The sequence below is a fragment of the Puma concolor genome, chromosome E3 (assembly GCF_028749965.1).
Source record: "Puma concolor isolate L17-30 chromosome E3, mPumCon1.1.hap2, whole genome shotgun sequence".
NCBI classification, from domain to species: domain Eukaryota; kingdom Metazoa; phylum Chordata; class Mammalia; order Carnivora; family Felidae; genus Puma; species Puma concolor.
Genome location: NC_141682.1, coordinates 33,276,498 through 33,299,199, shown reverse-complemented (window position 1 = coordinate 33,299,199; position 22,702 = coordinate 33,276,498). Strand labels below are relative to the sequence as shown.

Sequence of the window (22,702 nt, the reverse complement as noted above, 5' to 3'; positions counted from 1 at the left end):
GCACCTGGGTCTCCCAGCCGAGGCGGTCCTAGATCTGCCGGGAGCCAGCCCCCTGAGAGAGTTGGAGAGCCCAGCCCAGGTCAGCAGCAGCCTGTGCCCAACCTGATGCTTTCTGGTAGAAACCAGTGAGTTTGGGGACGGTTGTCACCCACCAAAGGCTGCCTGGGCCACCTGCCACCCAACATTCTTCTCACTCAGGGGTGACCTGTGCCCCTTTTGAATGCCCCGCACCCACCCACCCGGCCCACGGTCAGCTGGCCTCTACTCGCATTCTGTTCTAGGGTGAGACATGGAGGCATCTCCATAGCTGAGGCCTCACACCAGGCAGTCTCCCTGCCCTAGACTTTCTTCCTTCACCCCCTAGGCTAAGTCTAGCTGCCCGGACCTCTTGCAACACTTGACCCCATCTTGTGAGGTCACCGGTTGGCCCTGTCTTCTCAGACCCATGAGCAAGAGTCACCTGAGACTCCATGGGAGACAGTGGCCCTCTAAACTCTCTGGAAGGGTGCCACCTGTTCCTACACAGGCTCCTGGGAGCTGTGCCCGGAGACGGTGCCACTAGGTGCTTCTCAAGGAGCCATCAGGTCATTAGTCTAGAGAACGCCGACCACGTTCATGTGCCCCGCACTCAGAGCCCTAACCCTCCTTCTTCCCACACTCTGACCCCGACTCCCATGCTCTGTACCCACACGGCAGGGTCCTCAGGCTGCCCAGCCCAACCACACACCCCCTGCATGTACCCACACACCCCCTGTGCGCGCGCGCGCGCATGCACACACACACACACACGCACACACACACACACACACGCTGCCTCAGCTTATTGAGGATCTATGCATTTCTTCTGCCTTGCAGGGCACACGTGTGGCAACTGTGACCCTGGGGAGATTCCATCAGACCACCCAGCAGGCGGTGGCCCCGGGACCGGGGTCTGCATTGTGTTGCCCGCTTGGCAGGCCTGCAGGTCGGGCTCTGCTCTGTGTAAACTGACAGCCTGTGTGACCTCACAGTCCCTTCCAGGGGGCTGTTTGCTGGAGGACCTCGGGGACGCAGGTGCCGTCACTGGGGCTTCTGTGGGACAGCACTCACCTCCCCTGCCAACTCTCAGCCTCAGCTCTGAACCCCCTGGGAATGCTCGGGGCTGCCCCACTTTCCGCACATCCTGTCTTATCACACTCGGGAACCGTAACTCCGGGCTCGGGGCTGGGACCCTGCGTGGCTGGGGTCCCTGGGGCCGCCCGCCTGTCTGCTCCCCCTTCAGTGCACTCGGGCCACTCTGGCCTCACTGCTGTTGCTCTAGCACTCCAGTCTTATTTCCACCTCAGGGCCTTTGCACATGCTTTTCCTTTTCCTCTCAATGCCTCTCCTCAGATCTTCACCACAGCCAGCTCCTTTTCATCATTCAGGGCTCAGCTTGGACATTACCTTGTCACACGGGCCTTCCTAGGCTGCCCCATCCACAGGAACCCCACACCCCCAAATCAAACCCTTCTCGCTCTCAGACACACTCTGATAGGCTTTTCCTCACATTTGCATCCCTGCACACCACCTCTCTCCCTGCGGGCAGGGACCTGGGCCATCTTATTTCCTGACGGATCCCCCAGTGCCTGGAACAGCATCTGGGTTAAAGCAAGCATTCGAGGATGGTTCGTGGAGCGAGTGAACCGGCCATCCCCGTCAGCGGCCTCTCAGACACTCACCCTGGAGGCTGAGGTTCCCTGGGGGTCTGGGGAAGGACCCAGAGAGGCTCCCGTGGAGGGTCACCACCTGGTCATCCCACAGAAGTGTCTGGTGCAGGGTGCGGGTCCCATGGGCTCTCTCGTACGAGGTCTGCAGGACCAGCTCCGCAGGAAGGGTGCTGAACTGGAAGAGAAAGACAGCACTGGGTCACTGGACAACCTGGTCAGCGTTGCTGCTTGGGGTAGAAAAGAAGCACTTTCGGAAGAAGAAAGACAGGGAACATTCATGGGGCATGAACAGTTCACGGGGCTGCCAGAGACATCAGGAAGCGAGAAAGCCAAAGGCTCCCGGAGGATGGGCAGACAACGCGGTGGAGGGGTGGAGCATAACACAAGATGCCGCATGGCCCCGTAAAAAGGACACCTCCTCTCAGCTCCCCTTCCAAGCTGTGTGGCCCTGGGTCAGTCCCCTAACTTCTCTGAGCTTCAGTTTCCCCGTCTATGAGATGGGATGAGAGTCCCAAGGCCAACCTCTGCCAGCCCGGGGCTGACCTGCGGGCACTGCCACATGGGAGCTGCTGTGGTTTGCAGCAAGGGTTCCTCAAACACTCAGTGAGCAGGCATCATGTTCCAGACCCAGTGCTGAGCATCGGGGGAGGAAGTTAACTGCCCCACCCTGATGCAAGACCCCCCTTACTCCCTGCCCTGCGGAGGACAGCCGCTTCCTCCCTGCTGTCTCTGCTGCCCCCTGTAGGTCCCTCCCCACGCAGCAGCCGGAAGGATCTGAAATCATCGCTTGGACCACATCCTCAAAGGCTTCCAATTTCACAGAGAACTAAATCCAAACTCCTCCCTGAGGCTCGCCAGGAGCCTACGCGATCGGACCCCTACGACCTCCTACCGCATCCATACTGCCCCACTCTGCTCCAGCCCGGTGGCCACTCCTCAAACATCCCAACTCATTCCTGCCCCCAGGACCTTTGTATGTGCTCTTCCCTCTGCCTGGAAGGCCTTTCCACCAGATTTTCAGACAGCCAACACTTGCTTGTCATCTGGGGCTAGCTCAAATGTCAGCTTCTTTGTGAGGGTTTCCTGGCCCCCTAAAGAGCTCCCCCGCTATCACCCCATTTTCTTTTCTCTATAGTATGGATCACCATCTGGAGTATTTTCTTACTTATTTATGCAATTTTGGGGGGGTCAGTCGCCCCACCGGATGGACACTGGATGAGAGGAAGGATCCACCAATCCTATTCCAGGCGATGTCCTCTGCTTCTAGGACCTGCCTGTCCTGGACCCTAGTAGGGGCTCAATAAATAACATGCAAGGGAAGGAGACAGGGAGGAAGGGACAGACACAGAGACCAGCTGCCGATCCATTCCAGCGAGTCTCGCCTACTTCACAGCCCGTGACAATTCCTCTTTTCTCAAAGGGCCGCCCCAAGAGCCCCCCCCCCCCCCAGCCGGCCCCGGCTGCCCTCCATGCACCTGGGGGAAGGTCTGTTCCAGCCTGATGATGTTGGTGACACTGGCCTTCGCAGTCACCACCCTGGTGCCCACGTGGAAACGATGCCCTTCTACCGCCACAAAAATCGCGCTCTCGGCCTCATGCTCGGAGTACTGTAGCTGGGTCAGAGAAGCAGGGGAGAGATTTCCTCATTAGTTTCCTTTATTTTTTAAAAAATTTTTTTTAATATTTATTTTTGAGTGACAGACCATGAGTGGGAAAGGGGCAGAGAGAGAGGGGGAGGCCCAGAAGCCAAAGCAGGCTCCAGGCTACGAGCTGTCCGCACAGAGCCTAACGCAGGACTTGAACCCACCAACTGTGAGAACATGACCTGAGCCAAAGTTGGACGCCTAACCACTGAGCCACCCAGGTGCCCGCCCCATTGGTTTCTGATGGAACGTTCAGGTGGATCCCGGCTCCAGGCTGTAGGGTTGGGCCCAAGACACCCGCAGCTTCCTGGGCTGGACGAAGTCTCAGGAGATGAGGGTCCTGAGCCCCGGCCGAGGCTACCAGGTGTGCCCATGACAACCACCTCTCTAAGCCCTTCGTGCTGTAACACGCACTTGAAGGCAGCTACTATCCCGGGGCCATCGGGCAAGAATTGTGGTTGCATTAGTGTTGTGGACAGCAGGGGGCAGTCTAGCGCAGGGAACTGGGCACAGGCAGGGACAGCAGATGCCCATTCTGGCTCCACGGCTGTCACATGGGGTGGATGACCCCTGGCTAGTTCCTTAACCACTCGAGTCTCTGCTTTCTAACCGGAGATAATAACCGGGAGGATGAAACTTTTTATTAATGTGCTGCAAAAAGTGTATGAAATAATGTGCCATCTTCCAGACTGGCTACACCACAGAATCACTTAGGGCATTAGCCACAGATAGAGATTCTGGGTTCCTACCCGCCGCTTGTAAAAACAGAACCTCTGGGAACAGGGTGGAAAGACTGGTATTTTAAAATGTATTTTCTTTGAGAGAGACACAGAGAGAGAGCGAGAGAGAGAAAGCCTGCATGCAAGCAGGGGTGGAGGGCAGACAGAGAGAGAGAATCCTAAGCAGGCTCCACATTCAGGGCAGAGCCCGATGTGGGGCCTGATGCCATGACCCCAGGATCATGACCTGAGCTGAAATGAAGAGTTGGATGCTCAAATGACTGAGCTACCCAGGTGCCCCCAAACTGGTATTTTTGAAGAGCTCTGCAGATTAGCAGTACCCCTGTCAAAACATTCAACCCAGATCTCATCTTGAACAAAGAATCTGACAAATCCCGACGGAGGGGTTTTGCAAAATAACTGCCTGGAAACTTCACAACTGTCAGTGCAGGGCTTTTCCTGCTTAGGGGGAAGCATATCAACCTCTGCAACTTACTTTGAAATGTGTCAAAAACTCAGCTGGATGGGGAGCTATCTGATAAAGCAAGAGGAGTGAACCAGGAGTAAGGAAATCTAGGCACTGGGTATGTGGATGTTCACTACAAAATTGCTTTCATTTTCCAGTGTCTGAAAAGGTTAATAGTAAAAATATTGGCGGGGGGAATAGGTACTGGGCAGGAGAAAAATTTCTAGATCAGGGGTCCGCTTTGGGCCAAATTTGGCTCACCACTTGATTGTGTAAATAAAGTTTTATTGTAACGCAGCCACACCCATTTATTTACATATTGTCCATGGCTGCTTTTTTGTTACAGTGACAGCACTGAGCATTGCAACAGAGACCATATTGGGTGTAAAGGCGAAAATATTTACTATCTGGCTCCTAAGGTCTGCAGACCTCTGTTCCAGATTAAGAAATCACAAAAGAACAACTAAGCACCCCTGGTGATCCTGCAGAAGGTCCTAGATTTAAAGGAAACTAAAAACAAATTTTTAAAAAACCCAGCTTGAAAGAACATTATTGGAGTAACCAGGAAATTTTATTACAGACTACATATTAAATCATAATATTACTACATCATGTTAGATTTCCTGAGTTTTGTACTTACACTGTGTTATACAAGAAAATAGACTTTTAATAGGAAACACTCACTGAAGTATTTAGAAGTAAAGAGGTATGATGTGTCCAGAAACATGTCTGTATCATCTCTTAATGGCACAGAAGAAAATGTATGCGTGTGTGTGAATATACAAATATATATAACACGTAAGTATAAACAGAAAGTTTTGGCAGGATATTAACAACTGGGGAATGTTCACTGTCCCACAGTAACTTTTCTATAGATTGGAAAGTACACAAAACAAAGACTGGGGTCGGGGGAGCAAGAGGTTCCCTGATGGATCGTACAGCTGCAACGAAGCTTGGGGAGCACTGACATCGTGTGAGCGCACCAGGACGGGGCCCGGCACGCGGTAGGGGCTCTGCAAACAGAGGCGGCCGAGCCCCGGGCAGGGAGGGCACTTAACAAAACCGGGTGGCTGGCAGGATGGCGAAGTGACCAGTCGGCAAATGTAACAACGGTCACTCATTCCATCAGTCAACATCTTTCCTGCAGCACCTACTGTGTGCTGGGCCCTGGGCCGGGTATGCCCTCCAGAAGCTTCTGATTTGGGAAAGAGTTGCAGACAGGGAAACAGGTAATGGTAATGGTAACGGTAACGGAGGGAGGGGGGCACGCCAGCCTGGGCCTGCTGTCTACCCCCAGGACCCCCAAATGCCACGCGCAGGCCAGATGCGTGACCAGGGGCTGTCCTGGGGGTCCCGGGTGAAAAGGGGATTCACGGACAAGGGCAGGAAGAGACAGAGAGCCTGGGCCGTGGGAACAAGACGGCACCCGGGTGGCACTGCTGCCTCAGCTCCAAGGCCTGTGCCACTCGACCCAGCTGCTGGGAGCCTGCCAGGCCAGTGAGGTGGTCCTGGTGCCAGGCCCCCGGCAGGGGGGCCTCCCCCCCTCCCCAGGGTCTCGTGGGCTCAGCGGGGGGCTGCGGGCGTGGCCCAGGAATGTGAGCCTGGAGGTGTCTGGGAAAGCTGGAGCCAGGGGTTTCCGAGGGCAGCCCACAGGGGCCTGCTGTGGGCCTGCAGACACATGTGGACAGGTTACGGTCCCCGGCAGGGCCCCCTCCCACCTTGGCAGGGCATCTGGAAGCAGTCAGGGCTCAGGGGCGGCTGGCCACAGTTACCTTGGCTGAGGCTGTGCGGGGGCAGCGGCCCAGAAGGCCAGGGAGGTGGTGCCGGCCGGAGAGCTGCAGCTCTTTGCTGGAAGGAAGGACAGAGTGTGCCTGAGGCCGGGCACGAGGGCGCCCACGGCTGGTCAGGGACCAGGCCAACCTCCCCAGCAGAGGGCAGGAGATCCAGGAACCTGGCCGGGGGCCGGTGGGGGGGCGTTCGCACGCCCCAGGCCCAAGGGCCGCGTGGTGCGGGGTCAGGTGACACGCGTTTCCATCCCCGCCCGGCCTGCGTTGGGTGCTGGCCGGGGAAAGTTCCCCAATTACCCTCTCTGAGCCTCAGTTTCCCCCTCAGCATAAAGAGCTATAGCGGTGCCGGGCTGAGTGTCTCTGGAGGGCCCATCAATAGGCCCTCTCGGGTTTGGCCAGTGGAAGCCTCAGCAGGGTCTAGACGGCAGCATTTCAAACATGGGCTCGCTCCTGGCAGCCGAGTGCACACGGCACGCTTTCCCCTGGCCCCTCCAGACCAAGGTGCTCATGGCGGCCCAGTGCTGTGAGCTCCAGGCTGCTGCCCCTTCCTGGTGGCTCGGCCACACCGTGGTGTCACTCGCGGCTGTGGGCTGACGTGTGCATGTAGCAGCATCTCTGGCCTCTGCCCGCTAGAAGCCAGTAGCTCCCCAGCTACAACAACCAGAAATTTCCCCAGACGTGGCCCCATGACCCTGGGCGGGCACAGTCACCCTTTGGCGACCTGGTACGGGGGCTGGAGCCTGGTGGCCCCCCGACTTCATACATGTGTGAGGCCACCGGGCACCGGGCCAGCCACCGGCAGGTCCCCAGACTGAAGAGCTCTAACAATGAGTAATTTGAATTTGAGGCCTAAGATGCATTTAGTTTGTGGGACCAGGAACTCCTCATCTGTGTCCTGCCCCCCAAAGGCCAAGGCTATTTTACGAGCTGTGTGGCCTTGGGCAGGTTGCCATGCTTCTCTGAGCCTTTCTTTCCGCATCTGTGCAGTGGGGCTGTGGGGAGGGTTCAAGGAGGCGCTGGGGGTTAGAGGTCAGCACGTGGCAGGGTCCCAGCTGATCTCTCCCCCTCACCCATCCCTCTCTTCTCGGGGGGGGGGAGGGGGGCGGGCAGAGTGGCAGGGAGCCCCTCACCTGAGCACCTGGTTCTGGCCACGCACGTCAAGGGCCAGGCCGGCTTGAGAATCACAGGTCAGCTGCAGGGACAAGTGCATCTGTCCGTCTGCCCAGAGCTTCTGGAACACGAGCTGAGGGAGCAGCAGGCTGTGAGGTATGGGGGGCACGGGGGGCCCGAGGACCCTCCCAAGCCAGGCCCCGCTCTGCAGCCCAGAGTGTACCCCATCAGGCCTGCATCCCCGGACGCCAGCAGAGCATGGGCCCCACCACGTCTCCCCACCACGGGGCCCGCGACCAAGAAAAGGGGGTTTAGATGAAGTCAGGGGGAGCAGGAACCAGGTTCCCTCAGTTGGGGGGGGTCCAGTGACAGAGACCCCCTGCATGAGGGGTGACAGGGCCTCTGGGAACAGCCTCTCCTCAGGGCAGAGTGGAGTGGGGGCGGGGACGTGCTGCTCATCGAAAACAAGAGGCTCCTGGAATGTGCCAGTGACTCGCCAGGCAGCCAGAGGGCCCAGCCGGGAAAGGCGACTCTGTGCCAAGGGGCAGTGGCCGGAGCCTGACCCCATTCACGGGGCCACAGCAGCTTCTTCTTCCCAGATGTGGGAGGGCAGCATGGCAAGGGGCCCAGCTGCCAGCCAGAGCCCCTTTGGCTGCCCGCCTGCCACATGACCTTGGGCAGGTGGCATACCCTCTCACGTGCGACCCGGAGACAGTGATGACGGCGACTTACCATCCCAGCGGCAGCCAAAGCTTCTGAACACCTGCTCCACCGGGTGTAACGGATGCGAACTCTCCCCGTGCTCCCCAACCCCGTGCTATCAGCACAAGTATCACCCCCATTTCATGAGACTGAGGGCACAGAGAGGCTAAGGAACCTGCCCCGGGCCACACAGCCCGCAGGCATCAGAGCTGGGATCTGACTCCCAGAGCCGAGATTCCTAAGGACTCTGCCGCCCGCCTCTCACGGGGTGTTAGGAGGAGGAAAGGAGTCACGGCACAGAAAACCCCGGCGCTGAGCACCCCGGTGCTCCACAGACCAAAGCTGGGCTTTCGCTTGAACACAAGACTGGAACGGGCAAAAAAGCACGCAGGGCGGGGAGCTGGAACTTGGGCCGCAGGAGGCCCGTCCACACGCCCCAGGGCTGCAAACACAAAGACGGCTGAGCAGACACGGGTTCCAGCGGTCAGTGTCACTAGCAGCCTTCACCGACTGGAAAGTGCCAGAGAGACACAGAGAGAGAGGGAGCGCGGTCGGTCGTGCACACAGCGGGCCTGGCGCAGGCTGGGAACCGGATGGAGCGGGTAGAACCGGGGGGGAGACCGGCCCAGCGTGGAGGTGGGGGGACCCACGTCTCACCTGGCTGGCAAAGGGCAGGCCCAGCCCCCGGAGAGCGGGTACCGCGTGGCTGGCATTCACCATCAGCTCCAGAGTGCCGTCCATCGGCCAGGCCACCAACGCTGCCACGTCCACGCTGACCCCACCATCCCCTCCGTGGAGGGCCACGCTGGCCTCGGTCTGGGTCTCTAAGGGCAGAGAAGGGCACAGGCTGCTGAGGGGCTCGGTTTGCCTCCTCTCTCAGGGGGCATGAACCCCAGGCAAGGCTTCTTGCTTTGAGCCACCGGGACGTCGGGAGGCGGCCCCCACCTGCCCCCGGGGATCTCGGCCTGGCTTCTCCTCCTCCTGGGCTGGCTGCCAAACTGACACTTCGCACTGTCCCTCCCAACCCTTCGTGCTCCCCGCCTAGGGAGGGTCAGCCCCTCGAGGGCAGGGCCTTTACTTTCCCCCCCGGGCCCATCCCCAGCACTTAGCACCCCTGGACACACCCCAGGGGTCCAGGGCTTGTCAAGGGAACAGATGAATACTCCTCTCCAGGTTTATCAAACATCCAATCACTAGCAAATGATTCCGACCTGCAGCCTGCCCGGCCCAGACTGGAGGGGCCCCGCTCTTTCCACCCATCCAGGAACCTCTCGTGGTGCCCAGTTGGACCACGCCTCATCTTAGCAAGCAGGGGGAAAAAAAACCCCTCTGGGCAAGGAGAATCCAGAAGCTTTCTTCTTCTTCTTTTTGAGCTCAGACTCCTCCTGTTCCCTTAGAAAATACTCACCCAGGGTAAGTGCATGAAGCCTAGTCTACATCAGAGGCCAGCTTCCCGGGGCGTGTACCCCACAGCCCCAGCCTGTGACCCCTGGCCCAGGCCATCGCCAGCCTCGTGGGCCCATCAGCGCAGGTGGCGCTTTTGGCAGATGTGGACAAGGTGGCCCTAAGCCTCGGTTTCCTCATCAATTAAGTGGGCACAGCCTGCCCACCTGGAGCGACGATGCCAAGATTCGTGGAGGTAACACACCTGAAAACACCCGGGGGGCACACAGACCTCAGGAAGCGTTCCTGTCCTCGCCTGACGCAGTGTTCAACCACATGCACCTGCTGTGTAGGGGGCCCGAAGAGGAGGGGACACACACCTGAAGGGGCCCCCATCTCCACGCCCGAGCATGTTTCAGACCCTCGGGGACACCAACAATGTTAATACCAGGCAGAAAATACCCCCTAAGGGGTTGGGACAGTTAAACATGGACAGCAGTGCACAGGTGAGAAGTTTCCGCGGCTACAGGCGGCCACACCAGGTTTCTCAAGGGCCAGGAACCGGTCATCCTGGAACGACTGTCCCGTCATTTACCCGCCACGACCCCAGTAAGCCCTTCCTCAGAGCAGTCTGTGAGGTCAGTCCCTCTCTGTCTGTTCCAGGTTCCCACTCAGCCCATAGCAGGCTGAGAGCCAAGGACGGAAAAGAAGATGGCCCAAATGACAGGGCAGCCACCAAGGGTCCCATTCTCTGCAATCTACATAGTGGTCAGAGGGTGGCTCTGGAGTCACACTGCCCGGATTCAAGTCCTGATCTCATTGTTCAACAGCTGTGTGGCCTGGGACACATGACTCAACCTGAGTTTGCATCCTTCTCTGCAGAATGGGGGCAGTGACTAATCTCTACCTCATATGTTCATGACTTCATTCAACAGATGTTTAACTGAACACTCACTACACTCCACTCTGCAGAACAGGTAAAAATCATCCCTGGGTCCTTGTGGAGTGCACATCCTAGTGTGGGTGGGCAGAAGACAGGCAATGAGAAATGAAGGTGTTTAGTAAGTATGTTATATGGTATGTTAGAGCTACCAAGCCAGGAAAAGGAGGGAATGAGCTAGAGAGAGGTGGGGGTACAAATAAACAGGGTGGGTGGGAAAGGACTCATGGAGGAGATGACTTATGAAAAATAACCAAAGGAGGTGAGGGACTGAGTCAAGCACATATGCAGGGGAAGAGCCTTCGAGGCAGAGGAACAGCCTGTGCAAAGGTCCTGAGGCAGGAGCAAGCCTGACGTGTCTGAAGAATAACGAGGAGTGAAGTAAGTAGGGGCCAGAAGTTTGTGGTCAGTGAGATGAGTGTGCGGATCCTGAGGGCTCAGAGGCCCCACTGTGGGCTACAACTTTCCCTGGTGTGACTGGATGGCTGAGCAGACTCGGCGAGCTCCTGTGTGTGGAGAGCTTGCCTGGTGTGTATGCGGTAAGCACTCGATCAACACTGGCTCTTATTACCATTACCTTCCCTTCCCCCTCCATTAGAAGTTAAACCGTTTCCCCCTAAAAATTATGTTGAAGTCGCAACCACTAGTGCCAATGAGCGTGACCTTATTTGGAAACAAGGTCTCTGCAGAGGTCATCGTGCTGACATGAGGTCGTGCTGGAGTAGGGGGGGGGCCGAATCCAGCATCTGGTGTCCCCAAGAAAAGAGGCACAGACAGATGGGAGGGATGTGGCCACAAGCCGGGGAACGGCTGGGTGGAGAGGCAAGGAAGGACTGTCCCCAGAGAGCCTTGGGCAGGAGGGTGGCCCTGCTGACACCTGAGCTCTGACCTCTGACCTCCAGGACCATCAGTGAACAAGCATCTGTGGTTTCACGCCACACAGTCTGTGGCGCTTTGCCTTGGCAGGTCTGGGAAAGGAGCACATGCTCGCAGGGAATCGGGCAAGGATGTCCCGGTTGGTTCTGGAGCTCAGGACCACTCTGGGCCCGAGGGGGTCTCAGCGCACCCGAGACTGGCGGGCAGGCTCCGGGCCAGGGGAAGCCGGCTCTTGGGCCTCGGGGCAGGGCCCTGGGCGCCTTACCGAGCGTCTGCAGCCTGGCGCTAAGGCGGGCCTTGCGCGGGAGTCCGGCCCGCAGCAGGGTCACGCTGTTGTGTTCGCTCCAGCCAGCGAGTTCCAGGTGCCCAGCACGGCGACAGCAGCTCACGGAGTAGCTCAGGGAGGTGGGCCCCACCAAGATGCGTCCGGAATGCTCGAAGCTGGAGCCGCGGCCAGGAACCTCCACAGCGGCCTGGAATGACACGGAGGAGAGGCCGCCTCACCCTGTGCCGGGAAGACAGCCCGGCCCAGCTCCCCCTGGATTCGGGAAACCCACAGCGCCGGACTGGGAGGAGCAGAGGCCCCCCCTGCAGGAGCAGGTCTAAGGAGGAGCAGGGTTGCAGGGGCTGTTTTGCCGGGTGGGGCTTGCTGGCTGAAGAGTGTCTATTAAGAGGAGGGGCTCTTAGAACTGCGATGGCTCAGGTAGGCCACATGGGCACAGAGCTCCCGCCCTGCCTAAGACCTTCCAAAGGTACGTATACTTTGTAAACTTTTTACTGTGGTAAAATACACGTAACACTCACCATTTGAAGTCTACTTTTTAAACGCTTATTTATTTGAGAGAGAGCATGAGTAGGGAAGGGGCAGAGAGAGAGATTGACAGAGACAGAGAAAATCCCAAGCAGGTTCTGCACCGTCAGCATGGAGCCTGACGTGGGACTCGATCTCACGAACCACGAGATCATGACCTGAGCCGAAATCAAGAGTCAGAGGCTTAACTGGCTGAGCCACCCGGGCGCCCCGATCCCTTGTGATCTCTTGAGCAAGAGAAGCGCCTTGTGTTCTAACAAGGTGACCTCTGGGGGGCTCCTGGAGAGGGCCAGCCACCAGAAAGACCGAGCCTTGGTTAGAAGCTGGAACCTTCAGCCCCGGCCTCCATCCTTGAGGAGGGGCGGAGGAGCTGGAGATTGAGTTAATGACCCAACATGCCTATGTGATGAAGCCTCCATGAAAACCCAACTGTGGGGCTCGGGGGCGTGGACACATCCATGTGCAGGGAAAGCTAGCCAGCAAATTGTGCAGGGAAACCCGACCCATCTGGCTACACACGTTCTGTGCACCAGAGGGAAAACAAGAGCACGTTCTGGGCAGAGGGTGAGGGTGGCGGGGTGACGTCGACCAGGGCAGGTCTACGTGAGGAGGGTGGGGAAGGTGATGTCGACCAGGGCGGTCTATGCGGGGGCGGGGGGGGGGGGGGTGTTGACATCGATCAGGGCAGGTCTAGGCGGGGAGGGAAAGGGGGGTGACGTGGACCCGCGTGGTCTACGCAGGGAGGTGACGTCGACCACGGCGGGTCTACGCAGCCAGGGTGGGGGTGACATCAACCAGGGCAGGTCTGTGCAGGGAAGCCTGGAGAAAGGACATGTGCGCAAAGACCCGGGGAAGCCAGAGGCGGGCAGGGGGCACGGAAGGGAAGGAGGACCTGCCAGTTTGAGTAGAGGGCGCGGACAGCGTGGCCCGAAGAAAGTCCGCGAGGGCAGCCATAGCGGGTGAGCCCAGAGAGGGGACAGGCCAGATCCTGGCACGAAGCTTTCTGGCGCCGGGCTGGTGTCTGACTTAGAAGGGCTCTAGGTGGAGACCACGGGGGCCACGGTGGGAGCAGGGAGCCCAGCTCGGTGGCTAGAACCCAGGTGTGACCTGAGGGGGCCTGGAGCAGGTGACAAAGCTGGAGGTGGGGAGAAGGGGCCGGGCTCCGGGTATACTGGGGGGGATACGCCGGCAGTTCCCGCGAGAGGTGCGTCTGGTGTGTGAGTGGCAGGGGATGAAGGATGACGCCAAGGGTCTGACTGCCGCCGGAGGGACAAGGGGCCGCTGGCCGAGAGGGGCAAACGGGAGGGGCGGGTGGTGCCCGCCCGGCCGCCAATTGGAGCTACACACGCATGTGAATCCAGAGGAGGGAGAGAGACTCAGAGACAGCGCTCACGTGAGACACCGGGCCAGCCCCCCCCCCCCCCCCGCCCCAGGCAGTGCGAGTGGACACGGGTGACAAGGGGGTCAAGGACAAGCGCTGGGTCCCAGGGAAGCTTTGGAAAACGAGAACGTGTAATGGTCCCGGGGCTGCGGCTGGGCTAGGGCAGAGGGGGCTGTCCCCACTTCCCAGATGAGAAGACCGAGACTCGGAGGGAAGTCTGAGTCTATTCCACGCCCCTGCCCTCCACCACGCGTCCAAGGACATTTGCTGCATGAAGGAGGGCACACGGCTGTGGGTTTCCACGAGCACCGAGGCTTACCCGCAGGCCCAGTGTGTCCTCTACCCGCAGCGTCCGCAGCATGGGGACGTTGTGCTGGAGGGTGTACTCCAGGGAGATGCGCTCCGGCTGCCGAGTGAACGTCAGCTCCTCGGACACCTGTCGGCATGGATGGCTGTGAGCTGGGCCACCGCACCGGGCTGTCCCCACCACCCCCCTTCCCGCCGCCGGCTCTCGGAGGCCCCGCCAGCAGAGCCCCACACCTGTCTGCCGTCCACTCCGACCCTCAGAGTGCCTCTGTAGCGGGGCCCCTGCCTCTCGGTGGCCAGCTGCAGCAGGACGTGGGCTGGGAGACCCGAGGGGCCGGGCTGGGGCAGGTCGTGTGTGAGCGAAACCTCCACCTCCCGCTGGTTCTGCAGCAGAGCAAGAGAAAGAGACTCGCCGCCTGGGAGGTGGCCAGACTCTCTCACGGGGGGGTGGGGGGGGAACAAACCACTCTGACGTTACACCAAGCCTCTTCTGTCCCCCTCCCTGGTGGCCGGGGCACTGTAGAAAAAGTTGGGGGGATTTACACCAAAAGCAGTCTGTACATCTGGGATGCCTGACATAAAGTGGCAAGGAAAAAAAAAAATCCCGTGGCGAGGGGTGGACCCGGGAGAGGAACCTGAGAAAGGGCTTCCATGAGGCACAGGGAAGGACCCGCAGGATGTTTGGGGAGGACACGCCTTGCAGGCTGGGAGGCAGCAGAAAGAAAAAACATCAGGGGCCCGAAGGAAACTCCCGAGACATCCAGAATGGTGCTCACTGGAGGACCGGCGAGGGAGCTGCTCACATGGGCGAGCGCGCACAACGTGCCCGGGCTGAGGACAGCACGGACTTTTAAGTTAAGGAGCGGTTAGCGGCTCTCCCCGGGAGCTCTGGGAAGGCCAGCTGGTTCGCACTGCAACCCAACAGCTGATTTTACCTGCACACAGCCCGCGGTCCGCCAATTCCACCCCGTGCGTGCTCACCAAAACACAAGCACGAGTGTGCGTGAAGCAGCACTACTCGTAAGAGGCTAAAATTGGACACTCGCGTCCGTAAGGATGGAAAGCAGGGTCTTGAAAGGACACTTGCACATCCACATTCACACTAGCAGATGCACATTAGCCAAAGGGTGGGACCAAACCGAGGGTCAGCTGACGGATGAAGGACAGACAAAATGTGGTCTATGCACACCATGGGGTAATTACGTAGCCTTAGAAAGGAAGGAAATTCTTTTTTTTCTTTTTTAAGCTTATTTATTTATTTTGAGAGAGAGAGAAAGCAAGCAGGGGAGAGAGAGAGATTGAGAGAGAGAGAGAGAGAGATTGAGAGAGAGATTGAGAGAGAGAGAGAGAGAGAGAGAGAGAGAGAGAGAGAGAGAGAGAGAGAATTCCACGCAGGCTCCGCATTGAGAGTGCAGAGCCTGACACAGGGCTCAATCTCAAGAAGTGTAAGATCACGACCTGAGCCGAGATCAGGAGTCGGACGCTTATCAGACTGAGCCACCCAGGCACCCAACAGAGAAGGGCATTCTGTCACCTGCAATACCATGGATCAACCCTGAGAACATGATGCTCAGTGAAAAGAGCCGGTCACAAAGAGACGTACTGTATGATTCCACCTAGACGAGGTAGGTGGGGTCCTCAGAGACAGAAAGTATGTTGCCAGGGGCTGGCAGGGGAGTTCGTGTGTAATAGAGACAGGTTGGCAACAGTGTGAGCGTTTTGAAAATCACTGAAATGTGTACTTAAAAATGGTTAAGAAGGTAAATTAAAAAAAATTTTTTTAATGTTTATTCACTTATTTTTGAGAGTGTGTGAGCGTGGGGAAGGGACAGAGAGAAACACAGAACCTGAAACAGGCTCCAGGCTCTGAGCTGTCGGCATAGAGCCCAACGTGGGGCTCGAACCCACAAACTGTGAGCTCATGACTTAAGCTGAAGTCAGATGCCCAAGTCACTGAGCCACCCAAGTGCCCCAAGATGGTACATTTTATGTAAATGTTACCACAATAAAAAAATTTTAAGACAAAATAAAAATAAGGACATGATTGATGGATACGATGGGCAGTCAAAAGAGGACACCACCCAAAAGCTAATCAGTAGGACGGACGGATGAATCGTGATTTGTGTGCACCAGGGAATACTACTGAGCAGTGAAAAAGGAAAAATCAACAAGTGCAGCATGGGCGAATCCCACAAGCTTAACGTTGAACCAAAGGGGGCGGACGTGAAGAGGAACATGCGTGTGCTTCCGCGGATGTGACATTCAAGAACTCATGTTTGTGGGGACTCTTGGTGGCGGGTAAGAGGAATGGGGCCCAAGGCGGCTTCTGGGCTCTACTCACATTCTGTGCTTCGAGGTAGGTGGTGGCTGGTTTGTGAAAATTTCACCAAGCTGAGCATTTTCATCTCTGTGCTTTCCTACAGTCCTTATGTTGTACTTCAAGAAAACTTGTGAAAAACTTATTTATTAATTTGAGAGAGAGAGGAAGTGAGAGAGTGTGCGAGCAGGGGAGGGGCAGAGAGAGAGAGAGAGAGAGAGAGAGAGAGAGAGAGAGAGAGAGAGAGAGAATCCCAAGCAGGCTCTGCACTATCAGCACAGAGCCCGATGCGGGGCTTGAACTCATGAACCGTGAGATCACGAACTGAACCACAATGAAGAGTCAAGCCACTTCACCGACTGAGCCACCCAGATGCCCCAAAACTCTTTTTTAAAGCAAACAAGCAAGAGAAAAGTGGGGGGCCACGAGGCCAGGGGAACTGAAGGCTTTCCTCCAATTATGGGTCCTGATGCTCTCATCCCCTGGGGCCTCTGTGGAGCTAGGAGGGTGGCCGGTGCTTCTCCTCGGGCCCCAGGACCCCTTCCCAGGCTGCCCCAGGCACCCGCTATCCCCGTGCCCTCACCTCGGCAGTCTTGAAGATGAGCAGCCCCCGCAAAGTGCTGTTGTCCACTGCGACCAGTGCTCGGGCGTCCACAGCTACAGAGCTCACTTCGACGTAGCCGGAGCTGTTGACTCGGCCCAGGACCCCCAAGGCCTGGAGGGGTTTAAAGAGACACAGAAGCAGGGCTCTTCACCAAGACACGGCTCAAAGCAGGCATCGGGAGTCCTAATGCCTCTCCCACGAACCGGCTGCAAAATGGGGTGGGAACGCCTTCCTAGGAGAGGGTTTGTGACTTTGATCAAGTTCTCAAAGGTCCCATGTCTGCAGACACATCTCAAAGGTCCCAGGTCTGTAGCTCTCGGCCATCCGATGAAATTCTCTCTTGGGCCTCCCTCCTCCCCAAACGACCAGGGATCCTATTTTTTTGCAGGAACGGAACCAAGTCTTACAAGTCAACCTGCCCAAGAGTCTGGCAACCACAGGAGCTGGAGAACTGACTTTTCAGCAGCTCTCCCCCTCTTCCCCTTGCCATCCTCCCGCGTGGACCCAAACATCTGCTCCTGACAGAGGAACCTTCCAGAAAACTGGCTGCAAGCAGGAACACAGAGTGTTTCTGGGCTCCTCACCTTAGCGCACGACAGAAAAAGACACCGCCATTCCCCGGGCCTGCACTGGGCCCCAGGCAGGGCTGGGCAGCCAATGTCTGCTTTTTATCTGATCCTGAGAGCAGGGGTCTTTAACCCCATTTTGATAAAACTGAGGCTCAGAGAGGAGCCATGATTTGCTCAAGGCCACCCAGAGACAAGGGAACAGAGCCACGATTCAGTCTGGTGCTTCCTGACGTCAAAGGTGGCCTCCCCAGCATGGGCCCTGTCAACCCCTCCCTCCTCTTGGGAAGGTCTTCCTCCCAGGCCCCAGGGACCCCTTCTCCCTTGGGTTTCTCCTCCCCCCTGGCTTGTTTGCGGCACCCGTGGCTGCTTCTTATGCTACGGCTCCTTCTACACCCTCCCCACGGCCACCTGAGTCAGTCTCGTGGCCTTCAGTGGGACCACCGAGAGCCACGGACCTCCAGTCCAGACCACAGCCAACCTCCTGACTCCAAGAGCTGTGCCCAACATCTTCACTTGGGTGTCCAACAGCTCCAACAAATTCAATACGTCCAAGATGTGACTGTCAGGGACTCCTCCCACTGTGCTCCCCATCATAGGAAACAGTAGCCCCAGAGCTCTTGTCACACAGGACACAAGCACAGGAGGCACCCTGCTCCCCGACCCCCTCTCTCACACACCCAGACCCCCACCCAGTCCTCTCACAGCCTCTACAAAGGATCCTGAATCTGAGCGTACTTTTTATAAAACAGGAGTCAGCACACTATGTGGCCCATGGGCCATATCTAGCCCACAACTTGCTACTGTAAATAAAGCTTTATTGGAATACAGCGCCCGCTTGTATATATATGTTCTATGGTGTTTTGTGTGACAACCACAAGGCTGAGTGGTTGCTACAGAGGCTGCACAGCCAGCAAAGCTGAAGATATTTACTGTCTGGACTTTCAGAGAAATGGTTTGCTGACCCTGGTCCTAGCAAATGCCCTTTCCTCTCTGGTTCTGCCTCAGGGCCTTTGCACTGGCCATGCCTAGAACACTCATTCCCCAGATATCCACATGGCTCCTCCCTCTTCCCCTTTAAGTCTGTGCTCAAAAGTCATCTGGTCTTCAGGGCCGACCTTGACCAAACTGCAGTATGTGTCCTGTCGTCCTCCACTCCCCCGTTGCCACTTTCTGCCTCTCTGTAGCCCTTATCACTAAGTAATATACTCTGTAATTCGCTCGTTTAGGCTGGGGACTGCCTGTCTCCCCAGGTAGGCATTTACCTCTTCTGGGTGCGTGGCCACATTTCCAGGGCACAGAGTGGGCTCGACAAGTATGTGATGAGTCCCTCCCTCTGGGATTCATTTCCTCTCCCTTGTTTCGCACGCAGGGGGGGCGGGGAGGGGGGAGGCAGCCCCTGCCCCACCCCACGTGACCCTGAGGTCCACGCCTCCCACGCCGCAGTGCCACCTACCTGCAGGGCCTCGCAGGAGCTCTGGGCCAGCACCCGCCACTGCAGCCTGGGGCCCAGGTGCAGCTCCCCACTGCCCTGCAGCTCACAGGCCCCCGCCCGCAGCCGCAGATCCAGCCGGCGCCCGGACTCCCACCCAAGCTGGGTGGTCAGCAGGGCCTCTGGGGGGACAGCCCGCAGCGCAGGCAGCGTGTGACTCAGCTTCACTCGGAGCGTGGCCTCGGACCGGTGCAAGGCGGCCGCCAAGGTCAGGGAGGCAGTGTGGCTGGCCGACACGAGGGACCCCGATACGTCTGCTTCCCCATCTGCAGCGCGCAGAGAGCCGCTGAGCTGTGTCCGTGCTGGGAGGCCCAGGCCCTGCCAGACCAGAGGGGGTCAGAGGGAGGTCCCATGTCAGGGGGGAATCTGACCAACCCGTGCTTCCCGCGTCCCCCTTTCCAGCAACAGCAAAATCACAACAGACAAGTATCCCCTGGAGAAACAGTACACAACTAGCCTGCTGCTACGTGCTCCCCAAGGACAGCCTCTTTTCATCTATTCCCAGCCCTGAGTTGGGTAGTCACTATCCCCAAATGACAGACGGGGAAAGTGAGGCTCGGAGGCAGAGCACACGCCTGGGATCATACAGCTGGTACGTAACAGCACTGAGGTTTGCATGCGGTCTGTCTTTAGGCCGGTCTAATAGGATAGTCACTAGCCGCATGGGGCTGCTTCCATTCAAATTAATATGAAGTAAAAGGAGAAATTTAGTTTCTCGGTCATACTGGTGAGCACAGTTGAAGCGCTCAGGGCCTGCAGCGAGTGGCTACTGTTCTGGAAACGAAGGACAGAACTCTTTCATCATCCCAGAGTTCAAGGGCTGGGCCTGCTGGTTCCCATGATGCTTCAACCTCTCCGTCGTGGGCAACTCAATTAATAGAGACAGAGCATAGACAGACAGGGATGCTGAGAGGACTGGACCCCATCCCTATGCCCAGGAAGCTCCATCGGGAGGTAAGAGACACGGAGACAGGCAGAGGGGCCTGCCCCCCCGCAGACAAGGACGCCAGTCCTGACTCAGCGTCTCCCTTTCCTGAGAGTCGGGCTCCCCTCCCCCAAATATCATAGGACCATTCTCACATCATCTCCTGGCCCAGAGAATGCCCAGCCGGTGGCCTCTAACAGGTTATGAAACCAAGATGTGCCTGTCCCCACTGTTAGCTAAGGGGAGTGCCCCCCATTTCCTTCCTGCACTCAGAATTTCACTAAAAAAGACAAATTGGTCAATTCCAAGTCGGTGGCCCTTCTGTCGCACAGCGCTGAGTCCCCCCACCCTGTGCCTTGATCTCCCCATCTGCCGGGGGGGAAGGTGAGATTAAAGAGGAACCAAGGGTCAGAGAGAGCATCTGGGAAATAGTGGCTGGGGTCTTGGGAGGCGCCCGGGGCATGAAGACAGCCAGGCTCACGCCTCACGCCGGCAGGGGGTCTAGAGGTCCCTCCAGTCACCTCGTGGGCCCGCCATACGCACCTCCAGCAACGGGCAGCCCGGCTCGGCGGCCAGTGTCCACGTGCTCTGGTTCTCCACGTGCTGCTCCAGCGAGCCCTGCAGCTGGCACGGCCCCAGCTGGAGGGCCAGGGAGCTGCGGGCAGGGGGCCAGGGCTGGGCGGCCAGGCTGATGGCGCTGCTGGGTGGCAGACCCAGGCGGCCCAGCAGGGGCAGGGAGTGGGCCAGGCGCCCGACGACCAAGGTCTGGGGCCCGCAGGTGAGGGCCAGCAGCAGGTGGGCGTCTCCAGGGTCACTTTGCAGGCTTGAGGCCAGATTGACCTCACAAGGGCTCCAGCTCAGGCTGCCCTCGGCGTGCAGGGCCTGTGGGAGGCCTGTGGCCTGGAAATATGGGGAAGTGGCTGGACTTAAGGGCAGCTTCAGAAGCCCAGATGGGGGAGCTGACGATGGGCCTGGGTGGGAAAGGGCAGCGTTGACCCTACAGCCTCAAGTCCACCAGCACCTCCCCCTGCCAAGTGACCGATACCCTCTGTACCCCATCAACGGACATGGGCTTGAGTTCTGGCTCCACCAATGGCTCCATCTTTCCGAACTTGGAACCTCGGTTTACCCATCTCTGAATGTAAATGAGTTAATACTTGTGAGTTGCTGGCCAGAGCCAGGTGCCCGGAAAGCCTGGCTATTGGAAATTCAGCATCAGCATCAGTGATCGCTGGCTGGAGGGCAGAGGGCCTCAGTAACGAGTTCCACTGGGGCAGACAACATGCCCCACACGGGGGCACCGACCCAAGATGGGAACGAGAGGGGAGTAACTGGGCTCATTCTTCTCTGGGCCCCAGAGCCTGGGACTAGGGATACAAGCGGCCCTTCCTGGTGGGGGTGAGGATTTAAGGAGCACTCAGCACACAATGCTCAATAAACTTCGTCTGTTATTTCTTAATATTCTTATGATTACTCTCAGACCCTTAAGCCTAGGGGTAGGATAAGTGAGCTCATGAGAAAAGAATCAACTCCAGCCCCAGAAAGAAAGGCAATCAGTAGGGCCCTTTGTGAAAGGGGAGACAGTTCATTTTGGGCCCCATTTTTTGGCTCAAACCTTTGTAGTCCATGAAACCCCAAAGGCAGAGGACAATGGCAAAAAGACGGAAATTTCTTAGGCTGAGGGCAGAGCCGGGCATACAGTAAGCAGCTAATAATTTATGGAGGGAGGTGGGAGCCCCGCCAGGGCCCCGCACTGACAGGTGGAGAGGTGGCTTACCTCCAGCAAGGGGCAGCGATTCACCAGTGACAGGGTCCAGTTGGTGTGTGTGGTGTTGGCCTCGGGGCTGATGTCCCCACGGGCAGTCAGGGCGCACTGGCCCAGGGCCACCGCCAGCCCAGCCCCGGTGGGTTCATCTCCCGCCACGGACACTTGGATGTGGTTGTCGGGGGCAACCCCCAGAGCCTCAAGTGGAGGCCATGCGTGCTGGAGGCCGGTGTCCAGATGGATATGGCGGTGGCCGCAGGCTGTGTGGACGTGGGCCCGGGCGAAGGTGTCCCCAGAAGATATCTGAGCCTCCAGACTGGCCGTGTGGGTGTGGACCAGGAGGGAGCCGTTCAAAGACAACACAGCCAGATCCTACCCCCAAGAAAGGCAAGGAGAGACCCAGCAGGTGTCCCTACAATACCCCACCAAGCGGTGGTTCACCCTCTGCCTGGCCTGGGGGATCAAGGGAACCCCCATCCCCTGGGCCACCCCCATCCCCAGCTAACAGGCTCTACTCCTGCAAAGTGCTTCTCTCTAACAGCTGAAAATGGCCACCCGTGGAGTCAAGTTCGGCCTCTAAGAGCATTTTAGGGTTCCCCTCCCTGATGTCCCCCTCCCCATGACACAGAGTAGGGAAGGCAGCCCATCTGTCCAGCCTGTTCAGACCCCTTCAGTCCTGACCCCTTATTCCCTTAGTTAACCCTCTCGCCATCCAGGCCGCTGTGTGACCTTGGCAAAGTGACCAGCTCCTGTGGGATATGCCAGCACGCAGTCAGGCCGGGGTGGCGGGCCTTGGGAGCAGAAACACCTCTGTCCTCCTCCCCCAGACAGTCCTTGGGGCTACACACCCACCCCTCCCCTGCCAGCAGGCACGGAGCTCAGCCAGGCCAGGCTACCAGCTGCCCACTCAGGGGCCCACAGGGCAGCACTGACCAGGTCTGCAGGCAGCCCCCTGGTTGCCTCCAGTTCACCCTGGGTCCAGGAACCATAGGGCCCTGTGGCTCAGGACTCCCTGCCACAATGTGCCTGCGACGGAGAGGACCCACCGTCCACCAGTGCCCCAGCCCAGGAGAGCTTGGAGCCACCTAAGCTGGGCTGTGCCCCAGTCCAGCTGTGCATTGTGGGGGACATGGAGGGCTCAGAGGAGGGGACCATGTGGGTCAGCCTGGCAGTGGCCACAGGCCCCTGGGCCATGCTGTGGCCAGTCCTCAGTGCTCAGGC

General features: G+C 58.1%; 1 protein-coding gene across 1 annotated transcript in view; it reads right to left on the bottom strand.

The window, feature by feature from the left end:
- Window positions 1-22,702, bottom strand: part of LOC147573123 (protein APOLTP-like) — a 129,766-nt gene that overhangs the window by 30,539 nt on the left and 76,525 nt on the right. The window contains exons 37-48 of the mRNA XM_086691834.1: window positions 21,494-21,853; window positions 20,260-20,616; window positions 18,756-19,109; window positions 16,713-16,844; window positions 14,047-14,196; window positions 13,826-13,942; window positions 11,580-11,787; window positions 8,773-8,939; window positions 7,434-7,546; window positions 6,289-6,364; window positions 3,164-3,301; window positions 1,701-1,863 (exon numbers count right to left, since the gene is read on the bottom strand). Of these exons, the coding sequence (XP_086547960.1) occupies window positions 1,701-1,863; window positions 3,164-3,301; window positions 6,289-6,364; window positions 7,434-7,546; window positions 8,773-8,939; window positions 11,580-11,787; window positions 13,826-13,942; window positions 14,047-14,196; window positions 16,713-16,844; window positions 18,756-19,109; window positions 20,260-20,616; window positions 21,494-21,853 (2,335 nt within the window). The remainder of the gene's footprint in view (window positions 1-1,700; window positions 1,864-3,163; window positions 3,302-6,288; window positions 6,365-7,433; window positions 7,547-8,772; window positions 8,940-11,579; window positions 11,788-13,825; window positions 13,943-14,046; window positions 14,197-16,712; window positions 16,845-18,755; window positions 19,110-20,259; window positions 20,617-21,493; window positions 21,854-22,702) is intronic.